This window comes from Motacilla alba, chromosome 3 (assembly GCF_015832195.1).
Source record: "Motacilla alba alba isolate MOTALB_02 chromosome 3, Motacilla_alba_V1.0_pri, whole genome shotgun sequence".
NCBI classification, from domain to species: domain Eukaryota; kingdom Metazoa; phylum Chordata; class Aves; order Passeriformes; family Motacillidae; genus Motacilla; species Motacilla alba.
Genome location: NC_052018.1, coordinates 11,645,790 through 11,673,093, shown reverse-complemented (window position 1 = coordinate 11,673,093; position 27,304 = coordinate 11,645,790). Strand labels below are relative to the sequence as shown.

At 42.2% G+C, this 27,304-nt stretch overlaps 1 protein-coding gene across 3 annotated transcripts; it reads left to right on the top strand.

Annotated features, from left to right (window-relative positions):
• KCNS3 (potassium voltage-gated channel modifier subfamily S member 3) lies at nt 1-27,304 on the top strand. Of its 3 annotated transcripts, none has more exons than XM_038133630.1 (2): nt 1-152; nt 18,044-27,304. In XM_038133630.1, the coding sequence occupies exon 2, from the start codon at nt 18,093-18,095 to the stop codon at nt 19,572-19,574; it is 1,482 nt and encodes a 493-aa protein (XP_037989558.1). In that variant the 5' UTR covers nt 1-152; nt 18,044-18,092; the 3' UTR covers nt 19,575-27,304. The 3 variants fall into 3 exon arrangements, with proteins under 3 accessions (XP_037989558.1, XP_037989557.1, XP_037989556.1); XM_038133629.1 differs by lacking the exon at nt 1-152 and adding an exon at nt 163-421; XM_038133628.1 differs by lacking the exon at nt 1-152 and adding an exon at nt 163-647.

The window sequence follows — 27,304 nt, the reverse complement described above, 5'->3', positions numbered from 1 at the left end:
GGCACGGGCGGCGGGGCCGGCGCTCGCTCCGCGGCGCTGCCGCAGCCCCGGGCGGGAGGCGGCCGGCCCAGCTCCGCCTCGGCAGCATCGCCCCTCCGCACGGGCTGCCCCCTCCCGAGCGGCGGAGAGCGGGGACAGCCGGGGCGTGCCTGGTAGGTGGCTCCGCGAGGCGGCGGCGCAGCCGGGCCCGCAGGCGGGCTCCGGGCACGGGGGCCGGGCGGGTGCGGGAATCCCCAGGGGAACCGAGCGGGACCGACGGGCAAAGTGCGGGGACGCTCCGGGAGAGAAGAGGAAACCGTGGGGGTGGGACTCCGCCACAGAGCGGGATCCCCGGGGCGTGGAGCGGCACTTCAGGGGAACACCGACCCGGGCGTGAGCGGACCGGGACCCCCCGGAGGCAAAGCGGCACCGCTCGGGCACGGTGCGGAGCCACGGGAGCGGAGCGCGGCCCCCGAGGGCGCTGCGGGACCCCAGGGGCACAGGCAGCGCCCGGCCCGCTGCGCGCCGCGACGGGAGCGGGGCCGGGGGATGCCCGGGCCGGGGAGGGGACTGGGCTGAGCCCGCCTGCCGCCGCCTGCGCTCCCCTCCCACCTCGGGCGGCCCCGCGGAGCCGGCGGAGCGCGGCGGGGCGGCGGCCGCGGCTCCAGGTAGGCAGCGCTGCCCCGGCTGCGGCGGGGCGGCCCCGGGGCGGCGGCTGCGGCTCGGAGGGGACAGCGCGGAGTCCGGAGCGGTTTCTTCGCCTTGCGTTTCGCGAGGCAAACAGTCGGGGAGGAGGAGGAGGAGGAGGAGAAGGGGTTCACAGGAAGCCCCCTGGGGAGGGGGAGCCTCTGCGCGTTCGCTGCCCCGCCGGAGTCTTGCCCTGTCCCGTCGGGCTCGGGACGCGCAGCCCCTCTGCAGGGAGGCGGCTCCGGAGCGGGAGCGCGGGCACCGCTCTGGCCTCGGAGGGGACGCGTCCTGCCGGGATCTCCGCGGCTGCTTTGTAATGGCCTGTGCGGGAGAGGGTGAATAGCGATGCCTCTTGAGTCCTTTCGCATTGCACAGCTCTGCCTTGTCCTTTAGAAACTCGTTTAAGTTAAAAAGTAAACTGGATTTAAGCAGCCGTGAATGGCTACAGTAGCCTCTGTGGGAAAGGAGATGTGGAAGAAGTTTCTTCACTGTGCGCGTCCTGTTTAAAGTAGACTTTACTAAGTTGGGGATAGTCAACGAGATTTTAGAACTAAGTGGATTTTGAAGGAACTTTCTCTTTTTATGAATGACTTTTTAACTGTTCATGTGTAGGACAGTGAAAATTCTCTGTGCTTATTTTCTGGATTTTCTTGCCTGCGAGATCGCTGTGTACTGTTTATCATTTGCCTAATGCAAAGCACAGCTGCTGGTTATTCTGGGAGCTGAACTCAGTGTGTCTGCTGGGCAAGGTAGACCTCAAGATCTGAGCAGCGGCAGTGTATTGATTCCATTAGCGGAATTTACAGATCTGCCGACAGATTCCTTTTAACACAGTGGCTTTCCCAGAATTAAAGTTCTCCTCCGAGCGCCTGTCACTGGTCTAGGCCAATAGATGGCATAAGGCACTCAAGCTATCGTCCTGGGGGGACGGAGGGAGCAGGCATGCCTTTTGTAGGGGAGCCAGGAGTTTCAGAGGGGATGTATGAGTCAAGTTCTGGGTGTCTGACTTGGGATACCTAGGGCAGACCTCATTTTCAGAGACATGTCCTGGACCACTCATTTTTACTTTCCTCAGTCAAAAATTGCAGCCTTTCCCAAATTCTTTCTCTCCTATAATCAGTTAGGATTAAATAACCTACAGTTTTGGTAGAGTTCAATTGGTCTGAGTTCATATCCTAAGCCATGAAGTAGAGGTGGCTTTTCAACTTTGCATGATGTATTTAATATCTGCTGCTGGGGGGGAAGCTGCCCATAGCAGCAGTGGTGAAACCAGTAGTCATTTGTGGGAATGAAAGACGATTATAAGGCTTGTAAGGAAGAAAATTTTTAGTTTCTGTATCTAAATTTCTGCTGAGAGAGCACTGTGGGTAGACAAAAATGATTTTATGTTTTGAAATTGTGTAAATTATTTAAATACAGATAGGTAGCTAAATGGTGATAAAAGAACTTTAACTGATAGTAGTCATACCTAGCTTTTACAAGGGTGCTTCTTAGCTGTAGATTTCAAAACAGTTTTCTTTAAAAAGAGGCATAGTATCATTAGTTTTTTATTTCAATTTCAGGAATTAAAGTATGGGGACTGTTCAGAAATAATATCAGATTTTCTAAATCATGGTTCTTTATTTGCCTGTTAGATCTACTTTATACTGTCTGGACAGATTTAGGAGGGTCTTGCAATTAAAAAAAGAGTAAATCTATATGTATTCATAGCAGAGGACATTAAAGCTCTTTTAAAATAGACCTTCTTCCTTGTCTGTAAATGTCTATGTCTTGTTACCTGTCTCAGCACTAAGGCAACCCGCAGAAGTTTTAGCAGCCTTTCAACTTCCTATTTGTGAGTGTGGGCAAAAAAAAATCAATAATCAGCTTTCAGCTGAGCTGATACAAACTGCAGTGTGACCCCTAGAATTGTTCCTGGGACAAGTGAGGTCAGATGTTTTACTAGAATGTCCTTTGTAGAAACAGAGAGGTCCTGAAAGTGGAGCAGTTCTTTGCTCACCCTCTCTACAACTTAGCAACTTTCCCAGGGCAAGAAGAATAAAACCACCTTAAAGCTGAAAAGATGATAAATAGCTGTTTGGCCACCAGTATCACCTTAGCTGTGCAATTACAGCCGCAGGCAGGATAAAATCAACTACTAACACTCAGTGCCAAGACCATTCAGCCTCAGTGCAAAACAAGGTTCTGCAGTGACTGAGCCAAGCTGCAGAGGCACCTTAAACTTGCCTGGAGAGTGAGGCAGCTGAGCTTTCTGCACTCAGCCCTGGTGCCTCTGCCAGAGGTGTGCTTTTTGTTCTGGCTGGGCCCCCGGCCAGGCTGGTGTTGGACACGTGTCCTGCCTGTCCTGCCTCGCTGCTGGGATCGCTCCAGAGACCACTGCCACCGCTCCCATGGCTGCCTGCTGTTGGCATCCCCGTGAGCCCACATGCTCTCAGGTGAAAAAAGTGCTGATTACCAAGGAGGGTGTGTGACAGGCAGGGTCTGGTGTGAGCTGTGAGTTGGTCAGAGGCAGTCTGTGTCCTGTTGGGCAGTATCTGTATGAGCAGCCTGACCTTCAGCTTGGTTACTTGAAAACAGGTTGAGACCATGCTTTTGGTCTTAGCTCCTGAAGTCCCTGTCTAAGCCCATTTGTTTGCAGCATGTCTCCTGTCCAAAGACTCTTGATTTAAGGAACTTGTTTACTTCCTATTGGGGCACATATATTAAAAAGATCTGCCCAAGGCTAATGACTAGAAACAAGGCTCAAGTCTCTAAACTCGCATCAATATCTGCCTTGCAAATTTTCAGTTGTGGGACAGCTGCCAAGGACACATAATAAAACAGAGATCATGAATAAATAAAATGTACTCCACTAATCCGTGGATATTTTCTTTTTATTTTGCCTTTGCCCCATCCCTTTGTTTTTATTTATTGTTCTTCATCTATTTTTTTTTTATTTCTGTTAAGCCTTGCCTTTTAATTTATGGCATCATCTTATTTTCTTCCTGTGATGCCTCTTCACTTTCTGAGAGGGAAGGCACCCCAAGGAAACCATGCAGGATGCTGTCATTGCCATTGCCTGGTTCTGTGTGGAGGACAAAATCCTCAGCTGACAGAAACTGTCCTTGACCTGACATTGTTCCAGACAATGGTTCTGCACCAGTTAATGCCAGGGGATCGTCTTCTTCAATATACTACCTCAGTATGTTGCTCCATTCTTTACCATTTTTTCTTTTTTATACCTCATTTCCTTCTGGTCTTTTTCATTTTCTCGTATTTTGCTGATGATTCTTTCCTTATTACTGTACTTTCCATTTTATGTGAATGTGTTCTGCTCATCTTGTCTCTTTCATATTGTACCTGATGTCCAACAGCAGCGTGTTAAACTGCTGTCATCTGTCATTTGTGGATAACTGGCTCGTTTTTCTTGCAAGGGTGTTCTGTATGTGACAGTTGCTTGTAATGGTTTTCTTTTGTTTTTTCATTCTATTTTAAAGGAGATGACTTCTAAAGTATTTATCTCTCTTGCAGAGGGAGATGATGTTGACTGTGTTAGTGCTTAGTTTCTGAGGGAGGCTATTCCACACTAATTTTCAAGAGACATCTGTTCTGGCAAGATGAGCTTTATGATTTGTATTAGAAGGTCCCATTGTGGTCACTGTTCTTGTTCTGTTTACTGTGCTGCACATTTGGGGCCATTTGCTATGCTACAGGTAAAGCCTGAGACCTTGATTTTCATGCACTGTTCAGCAAGGAGCTCAGGTAAGTCTGGAGTAAACATGTTGGTCTCTGTGTGCTGGTAATGTTGATAAAAGGGTGTGGAATGGTTCACTCATTTTGCCCTCTCTAAATTATTTCTGTCACTGCTGTCTGTCTGCTGGGTATTCCTGATGTCCCTAATCATAGCGTGAATTTCAGTTTTCCTTTCTTTTATCCATAAACTCTCCAGCTCATCTTTTTGCCCTTCACGCTAAGGTGTCTTACCCATTTTGCCTTCCCATCCCTGACAGGTAAGTGGGGACTGAGGTGAGGAGTCTTGTGTACCAGCTCTCACAGCTGCTGAGGAATTTCTGAGAGGGGGCTCCAAGACAGGCCACTATGGCTCAGCCCTTCAGAATCCCTTTTGTTCAGAGCAGCCACCTGCCCTGGCTGCAGATACCAGCCTGACTTTGGCTTGCTCGGTGTCTGTTGCCATCTCCTCCTGGCAAATTTATGTCTTAAAGGTTGATCTTGGGCAGGCAGAGCTGCTGGACTGTGAATCCAGAATCAATCTGCGAGCCGACGGTGGCAGATGGGCAGCCTGGCACCATCCTCACCTGTGCCAGCAGCAGCAAGAAATGCAGTTGTCCCTTCTTGCCCTGTGAGGTGTTGCGGTGCTCCTGTGCAGCTGGAGCTGTGTATGCTCTGAACAGGGAAAAAGCTAAGAAATTAACTTCTCTTTTTTCCATTTTTTTTGAAATTTTTTGGTCTTACCAGCCTGTTGGTAAAAACCAGCAAAAGTCACACGGACAAAATGGAATGTGGAAGGTTTAAGGAGGACAGGTTATTTATGATCTGAGGCAGAATTTTGCTTCCTCCTTTTTCTTTCTTTTTTACATTTTTGTCCTTTGTTCATCAGCTTAGACAAGCAGTTTAGATGCCAACTGATATCTTAAAAACTGGTTGATTCTTCCATGTGTTTAATCATTCTAGCCCAGTGCTACTCTAATGACAGGCTCAGAGCTCAGCTTGGGCAGAGGATTGCTTGTTTATTCCTCAAAGCAATGGCAGACTTCTTGGACTTGGGAATGTTGAAGTAGAACATGTTGATCTGCTACATGACATTGAGAAGGTCACATCTCAAGTCTCAGGTTCAGCTTCCAAAGCATGGAGCTCAAGGCATCTGCCTCACAGCACTTAATAAAGTGTCATGAGATTTATGGACAAAAACTATCTTGTACATCAATCTTGTAAAACTTAGTTTTGGCAATTTTGTGCCCCATATAGAGTTTCGTATTTCTCTGTTTTTTGTTGTTTGAGCCTAACAAATTGACTGTTGATGTTCATATAAATACAGGCAGGTTACCTGTGGGAGGCAGATAATCAACTCAGGAAAAATCTATAACAGCTTTGGTTTGCATGGAGGATTTACAACACAGCCTGGGTAGTTTCATAAAAATTGTAAGCACTTCTGATTGCTCTGCCATGCTCCTTGGTTCTCTTCTGCCTCCTCTCCTTCAGCAAACAAGAGGTGTTGCTGCTTCCAGTGGTGTTAACTGCTGTGGAGGCTTCAGCTCTAAAACCTTTTTGGTACCATGGTGGTGTGTGTTATGGGGAGCAAGGGGGTTCTCACTCCTGGCTTCAGTGAGAGAAGAATCACCCTCCTAGTTTGTGAGATGCAATTATAAATCTACAATATTAATTTTGTGGACAATTGTTGTCAATCAGTATGTTTAAAACAGGGGTGGTGGAAGACTGGGTATGTCCCAAAGAGGACTCCTTTTTATTGAAGGCTTTATCTTTACATATATATATATATATATATATATATATATATAATATAAACATATTATATTTATATTTTTATATATAATATATATTATATATGTATATATTTATATAAATATATAAAATTCTTCAGTTACTTCAATCAGTTACTGCTGATTTAATTAGGTTACGATTCCAAAGCTGCTTGGTAATTTTATGAACTCCATTTATTGCCCATTGAGAGAAGAGCAAATAGAGCCATAAGTTAGGTTTTCATTTTGAAAACACCTCACTCATTACTGCAGCGCAAATGTAAATCAGTCCTCCATGGTTTAGCTGTAGCTAGTGACAAGCATTGAGTGATGGTTTCAGCATGACATTTTAGGGGCAGACACCTTTTCCCTCGAATAAGCTGCTGAAAATGATGCAGCCTTGTATATTCTTCTTAAGCTGAGAAGATCTGTGTGTCTTCCTGTCCAGTGCAATGTTTGCTCTGAAAAGGGCAGCCAGCATAGATCAATACTGCTCTTTTAATTCACCCATGAAAGTGGTAAAAGCTTGGTCTGGACAAGGGGGATAGAATGAGTTCTTGGTGGTATTTTAGCTCAGTGCTATTAGTCTGAAAACAGTAATGGTATTTATGTTCTCATAGTAAGCTGTTATTTTCAGGGAGTCATGATTTTGTTTTACAGTTTGCTGGATATTAGGCCAGGCAGAGAGAAGTTTTTCCCACTTACTTTGATTAATTTGTTACGATGACAGAAAAGAACCAAACAAAGGGAAAATCAGCTCATAGCATGTTTGGTGCTCAAAGAAGAGTTATTGTGGATTCACATTGAAACCTGTGAATCTTGAAAGTGAGAAAAGCTTAATCTGCAAGCACTTGCTGCTAGGCGAAGTGCTTGTTCCTGGCTCTCTCTCCATCTATTTCCTGACCATGAAGCCAGTCTTTTCTGAGGTCTTCTGTAACTGCTAGAGGCAGGAGATGTGTTTCAGTCTTCTTAGGCTATCACTTATCCTTGGAGCTGAGCAGAAGCCCTGGTTTGAAGCAATACTCAAGAACAGTTTTATTCATTAGCTTGTGAGAGGTCCAACGTGACTTGAAAAGTCTCCCTTTGCTTGTGTGTATTCAACTCTATCTGAAAACTTTGGACCAAGTCTCTGAAAACTTTGGACTCAGCTGGCACCTTTAAAAGCTCCTGGCCCTGAGTCTTGGGTCTTAGGCAATCAGACATGTTCTCTTAGATAAGTACTACTGATTTCAGATGATATCAAGGGTTTATATATTCAGATACAAAGTCTGAGGACTGTGGTAAAACTGCCTCACAAATGAAGTGAGAGGCAGAAGTTGTCATTTTTCTCTCCAGAGTTTTACTGAGCACATACTGAAGTACTTCATTCAAAAGCAGACAGAAAGAAAAAAAAATTTCAAGTATCGTCTTTTTCTTCTAGATTAGCACTGCCCTTAAGACCAAACAAGTTTTTGCTTACAGTGATGTTTAGTGGTGCTTTGCTTCAAGCAGCAGCTTATAAAGGGAAACTACCAACAACACCCAAATCTGTTTTGCTCTTAGTTTCTTCTAATGCACTGAAAATGCTTAATTAATTCTAATCCTTTTTTGGGAAATGTGTAGTTAGGATCTCAGATCTTCCTCTGGACCTCGTGGTGTATGGTGCCTTCAAAATCCTGGGGGCTTGTTGTGGGAGTTTATGAATCTATCTAACTGAAATTTAGCCCAGGCAAAAAAACTAAGAAATCCCTTGTCCTGTTAAAATCTTCCACAAAACATCTGCTAATTTTGTGGGATTAGGATTTATGCAGCCACACCCCTTCATTTTTCCTTTTCTGGACATTTGTGTGGGTCATCTTAAAAGTTAGAAAAATATATTTGTAAGAAAAAGGTGGGAGAATTAAGGAGAGAAAGGGCTGGATTCTGACTTCTGAAATTTCTTCTAATCTGGTTGGGCTTTATATCTGTTCCAAACTTTCTGTCATTGGAAGACAATAGTGAAAATGGCACCAGAGTAATTTTATAAGGTCTGCCTTTGAGTTGATTAAATGGCTGTATTGTTGTGGGCTGTGCAAACACATGTACTAGCCAGAATCCAGCCCACACACACAGCACCCCCAGTACCTTACGGATTGTGCCAATGTGTGATAGTACTTTGCATATGTAAATCCAGGTGATGGTGTCTACTCAACACTTCCTGAAAAAATAATGGGTAATAATACTGACAACTGCTGAAATGAATTGCACTGGTTGGAACTGATACTTATTTTGTGAAAAAACTTACTTGCTGGCTGTTCCTTTTTGTGTGCAATGACAATGCCTCAGCTTTTGTGAATATTCAGTTGAACAGTGGTGCAGCGATGCAGTTCTCATCTTAGCCTGTCACGTCCTCGCTTCACACATTTTCTGGCAAATGTCCTTTCTTGCTGAATGCTTTGTGGGCACCGCCTGGTTGAAATAAACAGGGAAGCACCTTTGTTTTATAAGGACTGAGATGACTAATAATACACTGCTTGACTGGTGGGATGCTGTTAAAAGGACAGTCAGCATCCTGGGTAAGCTCCATCTGGGATGAAGTAGTCCCATGCAGCAGTTTAGGGGGCTGGTTGAATGGAAAGCAGCTCTCCAGAGAAGGACATGGGCATTGGGTAGGCAGCATGCAGAACACAAGTGAGCACTGTGCCCTCCCAGTGAGAGCCAGCTGCCTCCTGGGCTTTGTCAGCAAGGCTGTAGCCAGCAGGTCCACAGAAAGAATCACTGAACCCAGATTGGAACAGAACAGTGTTTAACTAGGCTTTAGGAGAAATATTATCCCCATAAGGGGGGGTCTGACTGGACCAGGTTACCACAGAGTCTGGGAAATTTTGATGGTAGAAAAAAATCAATTGGCCCTGAACAGCCATCTTTCATTGAACCAGCTTTGACACTGGGTGGGACAAGATGACCTCCAAAGCATCTTTTCACTACAAATTAGTTTGTTATGCTACCTGGAAAGTCAAGAGGAGTGGTGTAATCAAATGATATCCAGCATAGGAGCAGTGAGCAAGTACCGAAATCTGAGTGCTCCAAGAAATGGAGGCCTCAGTTGGTGGGTAAGGTTTGTAGTGTGGCTCTTGCAGATATTTTTTCCAGCTGCCTCCACATATCCTTCCTTAGTCTGTGGCCTCAAGTCACGCATACCAGAACATTGTAAAAGTTACTTGGATGCTTTGAAAGTGAACGTTGAATCACAGCAGACTGCAGAACTTGTAAGTAAGTGAGATTTGGAGCTGTGCTTCAGAGTTGTCTGAGGTCAAGAGAATTTATATTGAACAGTACTGACTCCTTTAGTGAGATTAACATGCTGCAAACACAAGTGTTCTTACAGATTCAGTTGAAGGTTTCACTCAGAATATTCACAACAACAATTGCTTGTGTTCTTGTTGCCTAAGAGACTCTGAATATCTTCAAGAACTTCACTGTGGTCAAGAAAACCTTTGTTTATCTCTGAAATTAATAGAATTTTTTCAAAACATAAAAAAATAAATACAATGTAACTTTATCTACTTAGACTGCCGAGTAAAATTAAATATACAGCAAAGGAAGGAACTGACTTGTTGTGGAGAATTTGTAGATAGTTTGTTTCTGCTGTCCCTCCTCAGTGATTCCATTCCATTCCAAATCTGCTGGACATGTACACATCCATAGGCCTGGACTTCAGCACAGTGTGCTTAAATAGATGTTAGGAAAATAATGTTGGGAGAACAAGGGCATTCAAGCACTGGACCAGATTCCACAACCTCCCTGGAGAGGCTTTATCATGGGACATGAAATAAACATCTGCCAAAATTGTTCTAGAAGTAGCTGATCCTGCCTTGAGGAGGGGGAGAAACTGAATTATATTACTCTTCAAGGTTCATTCTAAGCCTGTTTTCTGTATTCAGTGGTATGTTACTAATGTAAGCATCTTACCTCTAAATAAATTAAAAAGACTCTAGCAAATGGGCTGAGGTACACCCAGAACAGTATTGCAGCGGGATAATTTTTTTTGTTCAAGCACCTTATCCCAAAGCCAGAACTTCTCAGAATGGATGGATTCAAAAGTCATGTGTGGCCAGGTGAGTGCTCTGCAGCTGAATTGCCCTTTTAGCTCTGCTGCTCCTGTGGCTGCTGCTAGTGAAGGTGTTGCTGGTAGCACAGACAAGACTGGTTTCAGGTCTCCTTACAGTTTTTACTGCTGTAATGTGTTGCAACATAATCCTGGTGTTTATGTTAATGTCTCTTCCCAGTTTAAGTAGGAAAAGTCCTACTTTATGTGGGGCACAGATTTTAGATTGTTCAGAACAACTTTTTCACCCAGTGAAACTGACTGTTGTGATTGGATTTGTGTCCTTTGAAAATACTACCTTGCTTCCAAAAATGAAAATAATAATAATAAAAAAGTAAAGCAATTAGGGGTGGGAAGAGATAATCTGGGAGCAGAAATGATCAAGAGCACTGCCATCTGTACTAGGAATAGGAGGACAGGTCCTCAGACTCCAAAGTAAGAAATGAGGATAACTGGTTTTACTTTGAAAATGTAGGATGGACAAACAAACAGAAGATTTTGACTATCAGATCAGTCTTCTTGGCAGTGAGCTAAATCCTAATTTTAACACTCTGTACCCCTTCCACAAGAGATAAGAATATTCTGAATTGCACCAAGGTCAGCATTCCTTTCCTAAACATGGAAGAGTTATGGCTCTGTGTGGGTATAATTTGCCACTGTGCTTGTGAACCATTAACACTCTCCTTAAAAACTCAGGAAGGTCTTCAATGGTTCATGGACCTGTGTATTAGAGAAAATATATCATGTCTAATTGTTCATCCCTTTATGTTAGGCAGGAAGGAGTTGTGGTGGGATAGATGGGGCAGTTTCTCACCTCTGCCATCATAGCCCCTTGATACAACCATGGACATTGAAACTGCACTGTAAATACGGCAATGGTATTTAGATTTTCTCTGCTAGATAAATGTTGTTGTTGTTGTTTTTTATTGGCTGCTATAGGGCTGAACTCTCAGAATGCATTTGACTGCTGGCTCAGGGCCCATATGTCTCAGGGTACCAGTACCTGGAGTGGTGTGTGATAGCTTTTGGGAGACTGTGAAGGAGGTAATGGTGTGAGAGGGATGTGGGCTTGTTTGTGGGCAGCTGATCTGGTGTGTCACTTCAGGGGCACTGCTCTCTGTGTCTGGGTATCTGCATTATTTTCCTTGCTTTCAAAATCAAACAACATTTATAAGTGAATTACAGTTTCACCGAGGATCTTCTTAGATTGTAGACTAATCAATGATTGAGAATGCAGAATTATTTTTAAGAAGTATATTGATATATTTTTATTCTGCGTCATTTTTTCCTATATGGAAGTATTTGACGTTGGGATCATATATCAAATATTTTTGACAACTAGTGGTACCACAAATTACCCCAGTAAGTGTAACAGTAGGATTTTATGTTCATTGTGATCACTGGAGGAGTACTTGAATGGAAAAAAATTGAGAACTCAGTGGAAAATGGAGTACAAAAAATAATTTGAGGAAGGGATCCATCGAAATTGTGCTCGTTACAGAGGTGCCCAGACCTACAAGTTGCAGTGTCCAGTTCAGATAGTACTTCATGTTTTGAAGCTGTGCTCTTGCTGGGTGCCATTAATACGACCTGTCAAACAAGATTATTGCCAAAATAACCTGGAGAGAAACAATCTATTTTACCATCAACACAGCAATGCTGATCTGTTTGTAACAATGCCTTTGGTATCCTCTCAAATATTTCTGTGAACTTCTGTCCTTGGGATGATAGAACACAAGGAACTGCTTAGGCTGGTCAGTTGTCTGTCTGAGCTGTCTGTGGAATAGGTTTGGTAACAGAAGCATTCTAACTGCTTCAGTGGTGGGGATCTGCAGGTTGGTTTTCAAGCCAGCACATTTTAATCTGTCACTTCCACTTAGTTGCGGATAATGATCTTTTAATTTATACGAACAGAATATAAATTGCAGAGCCTTTGGGAAAGGTGCAAGCCTTGTTAACTCTCATAATGTGTGTTATCTCCAGGGCCTTTTCAAGTCAGAGAAAGAATAACTTTAATTTTTTTTTCACTTTAATTTTACAAGGTGTCATTCTGATAACTGGGTGGTATTAGGTGTTGCTACTTGTTTTTATATATATATGAGAAAGCAGTTCAGATCACATACTGCATTCCCAAAGAAGCTTCTGTCATGTGCAGGCTACAGCTGGTGTGTTTTCCCTTGTCCCTTTCTCATATCCAACCCTTGGCATATTCTCTCATCTTCTTGGTGGAAGTAGCAGAGTTTCCCTTTGGGAGGATTCATTTTACATTGTATTAGTCCCATGGAAGTTACACACCTTATGGCACTACTCATAGAGGCTGCTTACCCAGCCATAGCAGAGGTGAGCCCCACCTCTGCTGATTCACCCCCCAAAACCTGTGCCTGGCTGAGTGGTGGGAACCATGGGCTGGAGGTGCATCTTCTTCTATTCTCGCTTGTGTTCTTTTACTCTCAGTTGTAACAGCTTCATTTCTTCCTTATCAGACTTTTGGAGGAGGTGATTTTTTTTTTAACCCCCTGTATTTGAAGACTGTTTTTTTTTGGCAGGCATGAATATTTAAATAAACTGGGAAGAATATTTAAATAATTTTGCATTTGAATGTCAGTAGTGCCTCTAACAGCTATAGTTGTTTACAAATGATGATCATCTCTTTCTGATCTGCACTGTATTGCAAAATTGCACCAACATTTGGCACATGCTCAGTTTCTGGAACAGCACAGTAGAATTGTACTGGGGTGAACATAGCCAAGCAGCTTCACATGGGAGTGGCATCAGAACAAAATTAAACTCAAACTTTATTTACCTGTGGTCTTCTGGGAGGTTGCACTGAATCAATTTTAAAAGGAATATAGTTGCATAATTTTATTATTTTCATGGCATTTTAATGCAGTATTCTGGATAAAGGATGATACTGCCAGTGGAATACAAAAAATAATTTATACCTGAGAAAATGATTTACCTGATTAATTTATCCTCTTTGCCTCATAGTGTGTCCATAACCACAGAGTGGTTTCTTCAGACGGTCTTGCTATTTGTGCTAGATGACTTTTTAAAGTTAACCTCTGCCTCCACAGTCTGTGAATGACTTTACAATTAACTGTGTCAAGTATTATAAAGGATTGAATGTTGCAGCTTATATCACAGTGAAAGAGGCTGTGCCAATATTACCTTACATTTTTTCCAGGCTTAATTAAGTGTGCTAAAGCAGTTATTACTGCCCAGCTGACAGACAACAGCTTAAGTCATGCTAACTGGATTTCAGTCCAAATCCCTAATTGTGATTGATCAAGTAAATTATACATGCATTTAAATGTTTTTCTCTGCTCAGTGAGTCAGAAAATGTAGACAGTACTTCTAGGTGGTGCATTAGACAAGTATTTGCCCTATGATGAGTGGAGAAATTCAAACACTTAAAAAATCAGTGAAATGTTGATCCTGAGCCGAAGGTTGTTATGGTTTGTTATCCACAGCATTTTAGAAGTACTTAGGTGTCAAAACCTGCACGTGTGTAGCTTGGATGATTGGTAGAAGCTCTTAACTGTCGGGGAATTAGCAGAAGTAACAGCCCAGGTGTTTGTCTGCATCATTAGGAGACAAAATCTGCTTCCTGGGCTGAGTGTCAAATTAAGATTCTTTAGAGGGAATTTATCACAGCTGAATTTCCTGAGTTTGGAACCCTAAAATGGAAGTCTACCAAGAGCATCAGATTCCTTGGGGAAAAATGACTTTGGGCTCTGGAAATACTTTGTAGAGTTACTGGGATTTGTGTGCCCTTTCAGATTCACGTCAGTGTTACACCCCTTGTGACTTCACTGTGAGCAGGACTAGGCCCTTTAATTAATGTTCCTTCAACTTGGAGGAAACCATGCTAAAATGTGAACTTAATCTTGAGAGATTTATGGAGTGTGACTGTGCAGGAAGGAGCAGGTGAGGCTAAGACAACATAGCCATGAAGGAAACTGGTAGAAAATCTGTAGGCATGTGCTCTCTTTGGGTATTTTAAGTAGCAGAGCACAACCGTTGTAAACCAGTTCAGCTTCCTTTCTATTGTGCCTGGATAATCACAGATTAATGCTTAAAAAAGATGAAACTGCCCCGATTTGGAGTACCTATGAGCCAAGGTGGTACCATGCTCAAAAATTCAACACATCAAAAAAAATGTTCTGAAGCTTGTGGTGTAGCACCTCACAGAGAATGAGGACTTCGTGTAGATACTATGCAAAACATAACTGAGAAAGAGGAACTTTGCTGACAAATAAATGTGCAGTATGGGGATCCACGTGGTCACTAAACATCTCTTAGTGGTTTGTTCCAGAAGAGGCTGGAAACCACAACACTTTGGGATGTGTTACACATCTGTGGCATAGCTGTCTCAAAGGGCCTGTATCTGCAAACTGTCTCTGTGACTCCCCTTTTGAGAGCTTTAGGGATTTCACAGCATGCTAAAAGCCCAGAAATTTGCAATTCCCCTTCCAAGACAGACAATGGGCCTGTGGCCTCACCAACAATGTGTGACTGCAGAAGCACTGGCTAGAGCCCATCTCCAAACTGGCCTGAGAAGAGTTAGATCCTGTCATTCTGTTTTTTATTCTAAAGTTTGTATCCTTTTCACACAGCTTTCCTTATGACTGGCTTTTATTTAGCCCTGAAGCTTAACATTTGGAACTTCTATTTGTTGGGTTTTTTTTTGTTATCTTGGAAAATAATGTTCATTCTTCCAGTTACTATCTTTCTTCTGTGTCTTGTTTCATTTTCTATCCTATATGAATTCTTAGCCAGTAGCTCCTTGAAACAGCTGCAGCAATTAAAGCAAACAAGTAACTAACATCTGGTACGTGTTTATTTGCTCTCTTATACTCTCTCCAGGGCAAGAATTGTGTGATTTGGAATGGTTTCCAGTTTATTATGTTATCTATATTTGAAGGTGATCAGAGAGGTTAATGTTGCACTTCAAGTTGAAATTTGCAAAGTTTATGGTAGTTCTGTGTTCTTAGGATGTTCATGACACAGGCCTTGGCACTCCAGGAAAATATCGTTTCCAGCTGAGCACAGTTTTATCCTTGAGGAAAAAAAGTTTCCTGAGTGAGTGAAGGGTTTCCTTGAGTAGACAGCACATTGTGCTGAGACAGAAGTTGTCATCTGTGGCAATGGCCCCGTGGCTTGAGTCACTTGTTAGAGTTGTTCTTATTGTAACTGGCTGAACAATGTCCTGGTCCATGGCTCAGGAGTCAGGGTCTCTGCAAGCTGAGCAAGACATTCTTCAGATGATCCATCTCCTCTTGACACAGTTATTGAGAATCTTTCCTGTACGTTCTTTCTGTAGTCTAAAAATCACTTTATAGTAGTAACACATTAGGCAGGTTCTGGACCATGGTCTTACTAAGCAAGATCCACTTTCTCTCTGTATCTTGCACAAATTATGACTACAGTACCCTCAAAATAAAGCAGTAAAATATTGTCCACTGAATTTATTATACAGAGCAATTTCATGGAGCCACCATTATGAATATAATCTGCATCACCAATATGGTTTTATATTGCTGTCTCAACTGTAAGTCAGTCTAGTGTACTGAGAATTTGCTAAGCACTAAGTTTGTGCTCTAGTTATTTCTGAGTAAAACTTGCTTTGTATTTGTCATTATTTGTCATGATTCAAAGTGCCCCCAGACAGCAAGGTAATGGCTTTAAGCTGATGGAGGGTAGATTTAGATTGGATATTAGGAAGGAGTTCTTTACTGTGAGGTTGGTGAGACACTGGCACAAGTTGCCCAGAGGAGCTGTGTATTTTTCATCCTACTTCATCCAGAATTGTTCAAGGTTAGGTTGGATGGACCTCTGAGCAACCTGGTCTAGTGGAAGGTGTCCCTGGCCCTGTCAGAGAGGGTGGGAATGAGATGATCTTTAAGGTCCCTTCTGACCCTCACCATTCTATTGGTCTATGACTCTATAATCTGAGATCTTGCCTGGTTTTTATAGTGCTCACTTACACTGCCAAGGTTCTCGTGTTAATGAGTTGCTAGAAGTGGATATTTTATCGACTAAAATGAATAAATAACTAGAGGTTTCTTGGGTCTGAATATACTTTGACTTCCAGTCACCCCAGTCCAGATTTATGGCTATTTTTATTACTTATAGTGCTATAAAACAGAGCTTGGCTCTAGATCATGTGTGAAGTGTGGTGATGTTTATCAGATGAGTCTTGCTGCCCTTCTTCTGTGAGGAGAGATCAATGGTCTTATGTGACCTCTTAATGATTCCTAAAAATTGAAGCCTTGGGAAATGCCTGGAGCAAATGTGTCTTACAACCACTCTATTTGCTAGCAAATAGCTGCCTTCAAACTAAATCTAAAGGTGCAAAATCATTTCTATGTTGCCGTGATTTAATCTCAACTGGCGGCTCAACCCCATGCTCACCCACGCCCTGTGGGATGGGGCAGGGAACTAGAGAGGTAAAAGGAGAAAACTTGTGGGTTGTGATAAAAAGCATTTAATAGGTAAAGAAAAAGTGAAGCAAAACAAGGAATTCATTGACCCCTTCCCATGGGCAGGCGGGTGTCCAGCCATCCCCAGGAAGGCAGGGCTCCATCCCATTTAATGGTGACTTGGGAAGACAAACATCATCACTCTTGAGTGTCACCTCTCTTTCCCTCTTCTTCCCCCAGCTCTACATGCTGAGCATGACATCATAAGGTGTCATCTCTTAGGACAGTAGAATTTTGATACTATGTAGTCACATTTAAAATGAATTGATTTCCATACTAAATTGAAATAAATTAGCTTATTGTACATCAATTAATGTTTAAGTGTCAGAGATCAAAAACATTTGCTCTCCTCATGATCTTAAGTTACATGTAATCTGATGGCAAGCGTAACAACTGCCAGTTTTGGCTTTACAACAGGTTCTCCTTGGAAGGAAAGCAAGAATTACTCACTAGTAGCTATAATTGCCTTTTGCATTCAGTTTCAGCTGAATTTATAGTAAAATACAGAAACATTTAAATGCCCTTCTGTCCATCTGCAGGTGTCCACAGTTAGTTGTTGAGGAAGAATTACTTTGATGTTCTGTCTCTGAAAGCTCCGTTTCCAGAGATGACATTTCCAACTTCTCAGCATTGCTGTAGTGGTTGTAGCTGTGCTGTGGCAGAATAGGAATTGCTTCTGGAACTGATCAAGGTTGTAAGAGGGTTGTGACACTTCAGGTGAGTAGGAAGGCAGATAGAAACATAACCTGAGGGAGTGCAAGATACCCAAACATGAACTACAGCATTCTGAAGTCAGGAACTGAAAATCTTCAAAAGCAGCTGTGATATGTTTTCAAGAGCGCAGAACGCTGGTGTGTGGATTACCCTAGAAGTAAATGAACTGTCAGCAAAAGTAATTGCTGTCAACATTCAAGCAAATAACATTGGAACTAGTGGATTATAAATTGCAACATCATATAAATTAATACAACTCAGCTGAAACTGTAATTGAGAGAAACCTGCTCAAAAGCTGTATCCTAAATGTTTTGATTGATTGGCAAGTTTTCTCTTTAAAGATTTTTTGCATAATTTTTGTATGATAGTAAAACAGAGACTGATTTGCAGATGAATTTGGCAGTCTTCCTTCACCCTGATAAAAAAACCAGAACCTACTGCTTTCAAATTTGCTAAAGCTGTAAACCAAACTAATTTAAAACTACACCTGTGAAATGCTGAATAAGGGTATTCATACTTTTATTTATTTTTTTGTTTGTTTTGTACAGCATTTCACAGTAACCAGAGGTGGAGAAAAGAATGTGTCACAAGAGCAAAACTGAATTAAATGCTCTAACAATATCTTATGTTCTTTTCAGGTTCCATGTAATTTCATTGGGCAACGGCAGTGGAACTCGTCTGTCCAAAATGGTTTATGGTGAATTTTTCCGCAGACCTGGCAAAGATGCAGAACTTATCAATTTGAATGTGGGTGGCTTTAAGCAGTCAGTGGATCAAAGCACCTTGCTCCGATTTCCCCATACCAGACTTGGAAAACTTCTCAAATGCCATTCAGAAGAGGCTATTCTAGAACTGTGTGATGATTATAGTGTGGCAGACAAGGAATATTACTTTGACAGGAATCCTTCCTTGTTCCGATATGTTCTGAACTTTTATTATACGGGCAAACTTCACGTTATGGAAGAACTTTGTGTCTTTTCCTTCTGCCAGGAAATAGAGTACTGGGGGATAAATGAGCTGTTTATTGATTCCTGCTGCAGCAATCGGTACCAAGAACGGAAAGAGGAAGGTCCTGAAAAAGACTGGGATCAGAAGAGCAACGACAGTATGGACTCTTCCAATGAAGAGTCATCCATATTTGACAAAGAGCTAGAAAAGTTTGATAATCTGTGTTTTGGTGAAATAAGAAAGAAAATCTGGGTCAGGATGGAAAATCCTGCATACTGCTTGTCTGCCAAGTTAATTGCCGTGTCATCCTTGAGTGTTGTTCTGGCATCAATTGTGGCCATGTGCATTCATAGCATGCCAGAATTTCAAAGGCTGGATGCCAATGACAGGGAGATTGGAGACCCTGTGCTGGAAGCTGTGGAGATTACATGCATCATCTGGTTTACTGCTGAGCTAGTGATCAGGCTCTTCACTGCTCCAAGTCAGAAGAAGTTCTGGAAGAAACCACTGAACATCATTGATTTTGTCTCTATTATCCCATTTTATGCCACACTGGCTGTGGACACGAAGGAAGAAGAAAGTGAAGATATTGAGAACATGGGGAAAGTGGTTCAGATCCTGCGGTTAATGAGGATATTTCGCATCCTGAAACTGGCCAGGCACTCCGTAGGACTGCGGTCTTTGGGCGCCACTTTGAGACACAGCTACCAAGAAGTTGGACTCCTGCTTTTGTTTCTGTCAGTTGGGATTTCTATTTTTTCAGTGCTTGTCTACTCAGTGGAGAAAGATGATGACTCATCAGAACTGCAGAGCATCCCTATTTGCTGGTGGTGGGCAACCATCAGCATGACCACTGTTGGTTATGGGGACACTTACCCGGTCACGCTTGCTGGAAAGCTGCTCGGCACCCTCTGCATTATCTGTGGGATTCTGGTGGTAGCACTTCCAATCACCATTATTTTCAATAAGTTTTCTAAGTACTACCAAAAGCAAAAAGCTATTGATAGAGACCAGTGCAACAATGATCGCAAAGAGAAAAGCAATGACCTACCCTATTTTAACATTAGGGATATTTATGCAAAAAAGATGCACTCCTTCATTTCTAGCCTTTCTTCAGTAGGAATTGTAGTCAGTGACCAAGAGTCAACAGATGCCTCCAGTATCCAAGATATGGAGGATGTTTATAACACAGTATCTTTAGAGAATGGTACAGGAAAATGAGTTGAATCACGTTTGCTTCTCTTTATTTCTCTTCTGATTCTTGGTAAATGTGGACTGACAAACTTCAGTGAAATCATTAAGAGCAGTTGATTCTCAGGGTACTTAACTCTCAGCCATATTTGGATGTTCTTTGCTCTGAGGATGCCATAAAAGCTTCATTGTTTATATGAGGCTTTAAAATATGCCTCATGTAGTGGTTTAGTTTTTACATAACTAGTGTTATGCATTTTTGGGGACAAAAAGTTGGGAAAAGAGTTTTACATGTGAGTTAAGTTGGTTTTTTTTTTGTTTTTATTTTTGTTTTATGGGTATTTTCATTTGATTTGTTCACTGTTTTTCCCCTGCAGCAGTCTAATGTCTTACACAGAATTTGCTTTTATAATTTGCTGCTCTTCAGGTAGAGATATATTAAAAATGTGTAAGAACTATTGCACAAGTTAGTGAAGTTTCCATCTGCAAATACATTAGATAAATTAAGGACTTGTGTACATGTAAAACTGTGGTTGCTAACACATTTATGTAATTTTAGAGTTGGGAACCCATTTCCTAAGTTGGGGCAGAAAATATATTGATACATATTGTTTTTACTCCATGGAAGCATAATATTAATAATTTCTTTCCAAAAGCACAATACATTTTTAGTTTGTTAAAATAAATTATTCCCATTGTGCCTGTATTTTTCCTAGGATCCAGCCATGGCCAAGCTCTATCAGGACCTGAAGGTTTTTAGTCATAAGTTCCAGGATGAAGTGTAAGCAGGATAGGAGCTTTTTGTTCCATTTAGCCACCTCTCCTGCTGTTATGACCTTGAGCAATTCTGGTGCCTGGAGGGGATCCTGCTATGGTAAAGGCCACCTCAGTGGCTTCCCCAAGGACTTAGATTTGTGGGCACTGAAGCAAACATCTGTGGTGGTCTTTGGAAGTCACTGCTCCCCAGTGCCAGCACAGCTGCCCCTTGCTGGGGGTTGCTGCCTCAGTGGTAGGAGCAGTGGGAGCAGCAGCTCGATGCTGTGCTGGGTCTCTGTCCAGGGCTGAAGGGCCGAGCAGTGGAGATGTGAGGACATGCTCTTCTCTGCCACATGTTGCCCATCAGAGATGTAGGGTGGGAATTGCACCTGGGCATCTGTATTGGAACTATTTCAGCTCATTTTTCTAAAGCTCATCTGCTGGTGGTGGCAGCTTTCCTGGTGTGTGCTGGAGCAGTGCTCATTGCTTGGCAGAGTCCTGCAGCTCTCTGCAGCTCTCTGCAGCTCTGTCCCTCCTCTCCAGGGATTTCTTAAGCAGCCAGCTAGCTCTGCTCTGTTTCAAGTAGTGCTGGAGAAGCTCAAGGACCTTAGAGTTTCATGTGGACTGTATAGTCCATAGTGTTTCTGAACACTCATTTTCTTTCATTTGTCTGGTGACTAAATTAGATGCTGGGCAACAGAGAATCGAAGACACTGTGATGTCAATATTTGCCTTGAAGAGAGGTTTGACTATTTTATTTTTTTAATATTATTGGGTCAAATATAGAAGCCTGTACTGAGCTTCTATTCAAGAAGATCAAACTCCATAGAAATTGACTTCAGAACTGAGTAAGATGCCAGAAAATGACAATTAATTTTGGCCTCTGCAGAAACTTGATTTTTCATGTATCTGCCAGATTTTCTATTGCAAAATGCATTAAGTAAGTAACTAAGGTGCACTTAAATTTGCTAAGGCACAGAGCTCTAACCTCTTTCTGAGATGGAGAAACAAGAAAACAGGATCAACCTATACATTGTAAAGATGTGTCTCTCAGGACTGCTGTGCATCAATATAGTGATGTGGAACTTAAAGAAAATATTTTGAGCTTTGGAGGAACCTCAGAATTCGGTTTGTTACTTGCTGACTGTTGTAAGGGTATGTGATGCTTCACAGACAATTAAAGATAATTATTCCCATAGTTCTTGTAGGAATAGCAAAAGGCAGAGTTAGCCTAAATGTGATTTGTTCTTGCTGAACAATTATTAAAAAGATGCAATGATACAAAATACTAAATATGTATGTGCATATGAACCTAATAGGAACCAGCAGAATAACAGCAAAAAAAGTTACTGTCCAAAGAAAATCTCTTGGTGGTGTCCATGTAAAGATATATTTATATATAAATTCCATTGCCACTGAAGATCAAAAGCAATGAAAAATACTGTAATGCAACAAAACCTGCAAGGAATGGTATTAAATAGTTGGAAAAGTGCTACTGAAAAATTTAGTTTTGTGTATCAGGCATTACTGAAGGATCACAGAATATACAACTTTGTGGATTAAATTCTGTGACTGGTAATTTGTCCTAAAATGGATAAGCTTTTGATTGATCTCATGAATCAGTCTTACGGCTGTTACACTTTTTAAGTGCCCTGACTTTATGCATTGATACAGCTTGCAGCAAATTGAGATATCTTTTGGAACACATCAGAAGGTGAAGTACATATCCATATATCATTTAGTGTACACTGTTTTGATTTCTATGATGAGATCTTGGCCTTTTTTGAATCAATGGTATCTTAAAAATGGCTTTCTTGTATTCTTACCCCTTGCTGGAATAAATCCAGCACCTTGGTTTCACACAGGTGTGACTGTGAGCAGGATGTGAGCTGTGCTTCATGCCAAAAAGTATTCCTCTCAAGGCAGAACTGCAGTGCTGGGACATGGACTGGTGCTAGACAGTGTCACAAGCCTCGAGTGCCAGAAGGAAGGAGAAGAGAGCAAAGACTGAGATACTGCACATTCTAGGAGACTGTTTCTTATTGAATTTGTCTTCTTCCTTGGCCCACAGTGGCATATTGTTGATTTGTGATATCAATGTCTACAGAAATATATTGGATATTGTTTTTCTTTTTTCCTGAACAACATTTTTTTTGCTTTAAAAAATGCTTCCTAAATTCTCACCACCCAGCTGCTGTTTCAAACACCAAAGCACAGAGAAGATTTCCATTTAGACACGCATCCCATTTTGTTTGCGAGTGATTTGTTCATTTTTATACAAAACAATTTACTGGCATGTTGTTGCTTTCTTTGTTTTGATGCCAAACTCTTCCCTTTTGATATCCAGTATTTCCACAGGAGCATCCACCTTTGCCTGGCTTTCCCTAGTGTGTAAAGGGAAGGCAGCAGTGCTCTGCATTGCAGCTCTCTTTGGGAGCCTTCCAGCTGGCAGGGGTATCGCCCACTGCCCACAGCTCCTGCCTTGGTGGGGGCAGGCTCTGGTATTGCCACTGGTTTTTGGGGTATGGTAGTAGAGGAAAAGAAATTCAGTGTAAAGGAATTAGAAAAGAGAAATGGGAGAAGGCAAGGACCAATCAGTCAATAGTCAATAGAGAAACATGAGAGGACCTCAGAAGAAGGGAAAAGAAGAAGTTGACAGAAAGAGTCCTCATATTTTTTCACTTATTTCCTGTTTTTTTGTTTTTTCACCAGTACTTTTTTCCCCTTTCCTTCCTTCTCCCTTCCATCCCCTCCTGCTCCTACCCTGGCCTCCCTTCCCAACCAGCCTGCAATCCAGCAGTCTGTTTATGCCCAAAAATGAGGGTCTTTCTGAATCCAGAAAGGCAAGTTCCATCCACCTGGCTAGCAGCAAGCAGAACCCAGCAGGGAAGTAATCAGTAAGCAGAGGCAGTGCTTTTTGTAAGAAGAGTCAGGGTGTTGCTCAGATTGTGGAACATAAATGTGGGGCAAATAAACATCACATTTGTGTCAGGCCTGTAAATGAAATACCTCTTATGCCTTAGGTAGAAATTCACAGTCCACAACCTGCTTCTGAAGGGGAAGGGCAGGTTCTGATCTCTTTACTCTGGCGACAGTGACAGGACCTGAGGGAATGGCCTGAAGTGGTGTCAGGGCAGGTTTAGGTTGGATATCAGGAAAAGGTTTTTCACCCAGAGTGTGGTTGGGCACTGAACAGGCTCCCCAGGGAAGTGGGCACAGCACCAATCCTGACACAGCTCAAGAAGCATTTGGGCAATGCTTTTGGGCACAGGGTGTGATAACTGGGGTGTCCTGTGCAGGGGTGGGAGTTGCACTTCATTATCTTTGTACGTCCCTTCCAGCTCAGCTGATTCTGTGATAATTTCAGATATTACCATTTAAAAGCAGACTTCTTGTTGATTTCCATGTGAATGGGTTGCTGTCAGGGACTGCTGAGAGTATCAGGCAGATTTGACTGGCAAATGCAGTCCACGGGCTCACAGCGTGCCAAGGGCTCCTGACAGGCTGCTGTGTATTAATACATTTATTCATTTACCCATATTCCTAACATCTAGAGCAAGTGACAAAAAACCACTAAGCTGTGGAGAGCTTCTCTAATATTTTCTGATTAGCTGACAGTGTTTGTGAAGCTGTTAATACTTCTTCATCCGGAAGAGGACATTTCTCAAATGAAATCACAATAACACTGGGTTGGATGTGCAGTTTGTGACTGATAGCAGTAGCTCGGTCGCAGTCAGTAAATAATGCTGTCTGGTGCTGTGTGGCTGCAATGCTGTTGCCTGTATTTCTGAAATGTTTATGCTCTGTCAATCAAGAGACAGCAGATGCCATTAAAACCATCTCGGCACTTTGCAGCTGCACAAGAATTGCAGCGTCTCTTCCAAGCACAGCAAAATGTCATGGCTTGCTGAGACCTTCTCTTTTAATTTTGTGCATAGTTATAGTTATTTTTTTCTAATGAGCCTATGGTCCAAGCAAAATCTAGCAGAAGAAAAGGTCACTGTGGGTCTCTAGACAAGTTACAAGATTTTACTGACTTTAACTCAGGGCAATGCCCTCACAGCTCACTGGCACAACTCAGGTGGTGCATAGAGGGGTAATTCACCATGGAATGGGCTGATGGCTGTTACAGGTGGGTAAGGAGTCAAGGCAGAGCTCCTTGGGGTGGATATAATTTATATGTAATTGTATCTGCCCTCTGGACAGAGCTCATTTAGGTATATATCAGATAAGGTATGACACTATTGCTGAGAAAACACCTACATCTTACATCTTTTTAATGAATATATTGCAGAGAGAAGCCTTTGCTCATGTTTTTATCAGGTCAAGGGCTGTGGCTCAAGGGTTCTTTAATCCGCACATCCATCCGTTTTCTCCAAATCACATATGCCATTGGGATGGAGAGACTTTGCAGCATCCCCAACAGACCCATGAACCTTTAGCCAAGGATTTGGGTTCTCAGGATGAGGGCTGGTGGTGGTGGGGAGCATTAAGTGAGGGAGAACCAATGCTGTGTGGTTTCATGTGATCTCATTTGGACTCCCCCCAAAAGCTAGCTGTCTGTTAAGAGTCAGTAATGACCTGCAAGTGGAATTTCCTCCTGCAGGAAATTACTGCAGCCTCCTGTAGTAATTTAAAAAAACATGTAATAAAATATGAGAGGGAGCAAACTGGTCCTGGCAAAGAGGCAGGCGCAATATGCTGACAGTACTTTTATAAAACAAATTTGCATTATTTCTTGGCTTGTAAGCCATATAAAATATTCTTACTTTGTCATGTGCTGTAAAATCTGCCACTGTGCATTAATACAAATAGAATAATGGAGCCAAGTCCTGGAATTGCATCATTAAAGATGGGAAAAAAAATCTTGGCTCAAGGAAATTGCAGAAATACTGTTTAGCTGCCACTGCTGTTTTATTGTTGCAGCTGCATCAGTGGTGAGAAGGAGCAAGGGACCATACACAAGCAGTGGTATGCAGGCTTCCCTTTCTTCCTTTGCCTGTTTAACACTGACCATACAGGCTCAGGCACCCCTGTAGCCTTGAGGGCTGCTCAGCAGACCCTTCCTGGGACCCAGTGTGAAGCCAGTTGTCCCTAGAGAGGAATGTGCTTGTGCAGGAAAATAATGAGGCCTGTATGAAATAGCCTTTGGAGAGGTAAAATAGTATCACTGAATTTTGACACCCTCCTATATCTCTATGAGACCTGGGAGAGAAAGCAGAAATAAGGAAGAAGTTGAAGGGTCAGATATTTAACAGCAGCCATTTGAAGGCTACTTTGTGTTATGTTAATCCAAGGGCTTTTAATGAATTATAGGTAATACAGAATTCTGTATTTAGCCTTGAACCCATTCCATGAGGTGGAATAATGTATTGTCTTCCCACAGGCTTTGAGTTACAGCTACAATATGTGCTTTTCTCTGAGCCAGTTTCTAGATGTGATGCTGTCACTGCCTTTCAGGCTGACTGGACTTTGGATCTTTCTGAAGCATTGCATGTGCCATAAATCATCCTTGCAGCTTCCACCCCATTTCCTAGAAACCTGGAAACTATAAGCATGAAAGAGTTCAAAGTAGTAGTTTCTCTGGCTCAGTGTTATTTTTTGACAGCATCAAATGACATGCATTTCATGAAAAGAGATTTTCCCTGCTCCTGAATTTTGTACTTCAGGACTTTGGGTATTTTTTAAAATAAAGTATTTGAAGAGCGGCTTAGGTCCTGAGACGTAATTTTATTCCAGGCAGCGTAACCTCAAGTACACAACTAAGTATTCATTTCTTCAGTTTACACAGTTGCAATTTTACATATTTGCATTGTGTATCTTTGGGGTGAAAAGTGCTGAATAAATAATTCCAGGTGCCAGAAAGCTCATTGAGAGAATTCCTTATGAACCAGAATGATCCTGGTGTCAGACAGCATGGCTTTTTAAGTCTCTTCTGTGGAAGGCAAAACACTTATTTCCTTAGTTCTCTAAATATTTTGGGAGGGATGGAAAAAAAGCCTTGCCGTTCTGATGGAGGGCATTGAAAGAAATGAAGGGCACAATGAATTTAAGGTGGTTAAATGGGAACATGAGTTTTTCGTAAATACCTCACTTCCCTTGGGACAGTAATTTTCATGTTGTTCCAAGTTTGTTTTTTTTTTTTTAAAGGCAAAACCACAGCTACCCAAAACTCCACACTGGTTTTCCTTGTTGGGTATTTTAAAGATTAAATTAGTTCCAGTTAGAGGTATAGAAAGAGCTAGCTGGTGGGTAGGATGGAGGGAGGGTATGTGTGTGTGGAGTTTTTATAATTTATTTTTATATTCTATGATTTTGCCTTTGGCATCACACACTTTTGCATTGGCATTTTTTTTTTGTATTGACTGAAGAATTGAAATAAATAATAGACAATCTTTATCTGTAGATTTCTTTTAGGCCACTGAATGTGAATGAAAAGTTAGATTTCAGCATTTCAATCTTGACAGTGAATTTAAAAATTCATCAGAAGCATTCCTAAGCAACATAAAAATTTACACATAAGTATGGCACATTTAACGTATCTCAAGCCACAAAACTAAAGTTCTGGCAGTGTTCAGTGAATGAAAGGTTAATAAAAATGCAGGTGTTAATCTGCTTTTGTTCTAGTTGCATATTCTGGTGCAGCAATGTACTCTTGGCTCTTAGGCTGCCTGTAAATGGGAGTCTAGTGCTTCTGGAATTCCATGTATCTAGCCTTATGCAGACTGACTGGACAGCTGTCAGAGCATTATTGTGCAGAGCATTATTGTGCTGACAGCTACCTGTCAGCAAAAGTAACCTCTGCTAATCTGCCCAGGAGCTGCTGCATTCCAGAGGTGTGCAGGGAGAACAGGCAAGTGGGACTGTGGGGCTTTGCCAAAGGCACTTGCAGCAGAATTGCTGGGTTTTGTTGGCCTGCTTTCATTGCCTTGTCACCTGCTGAAGACATTTCTGTTCTCCATTTAATGTACCAATTAATCCCAAGAGGATTTATGGTATCTGGA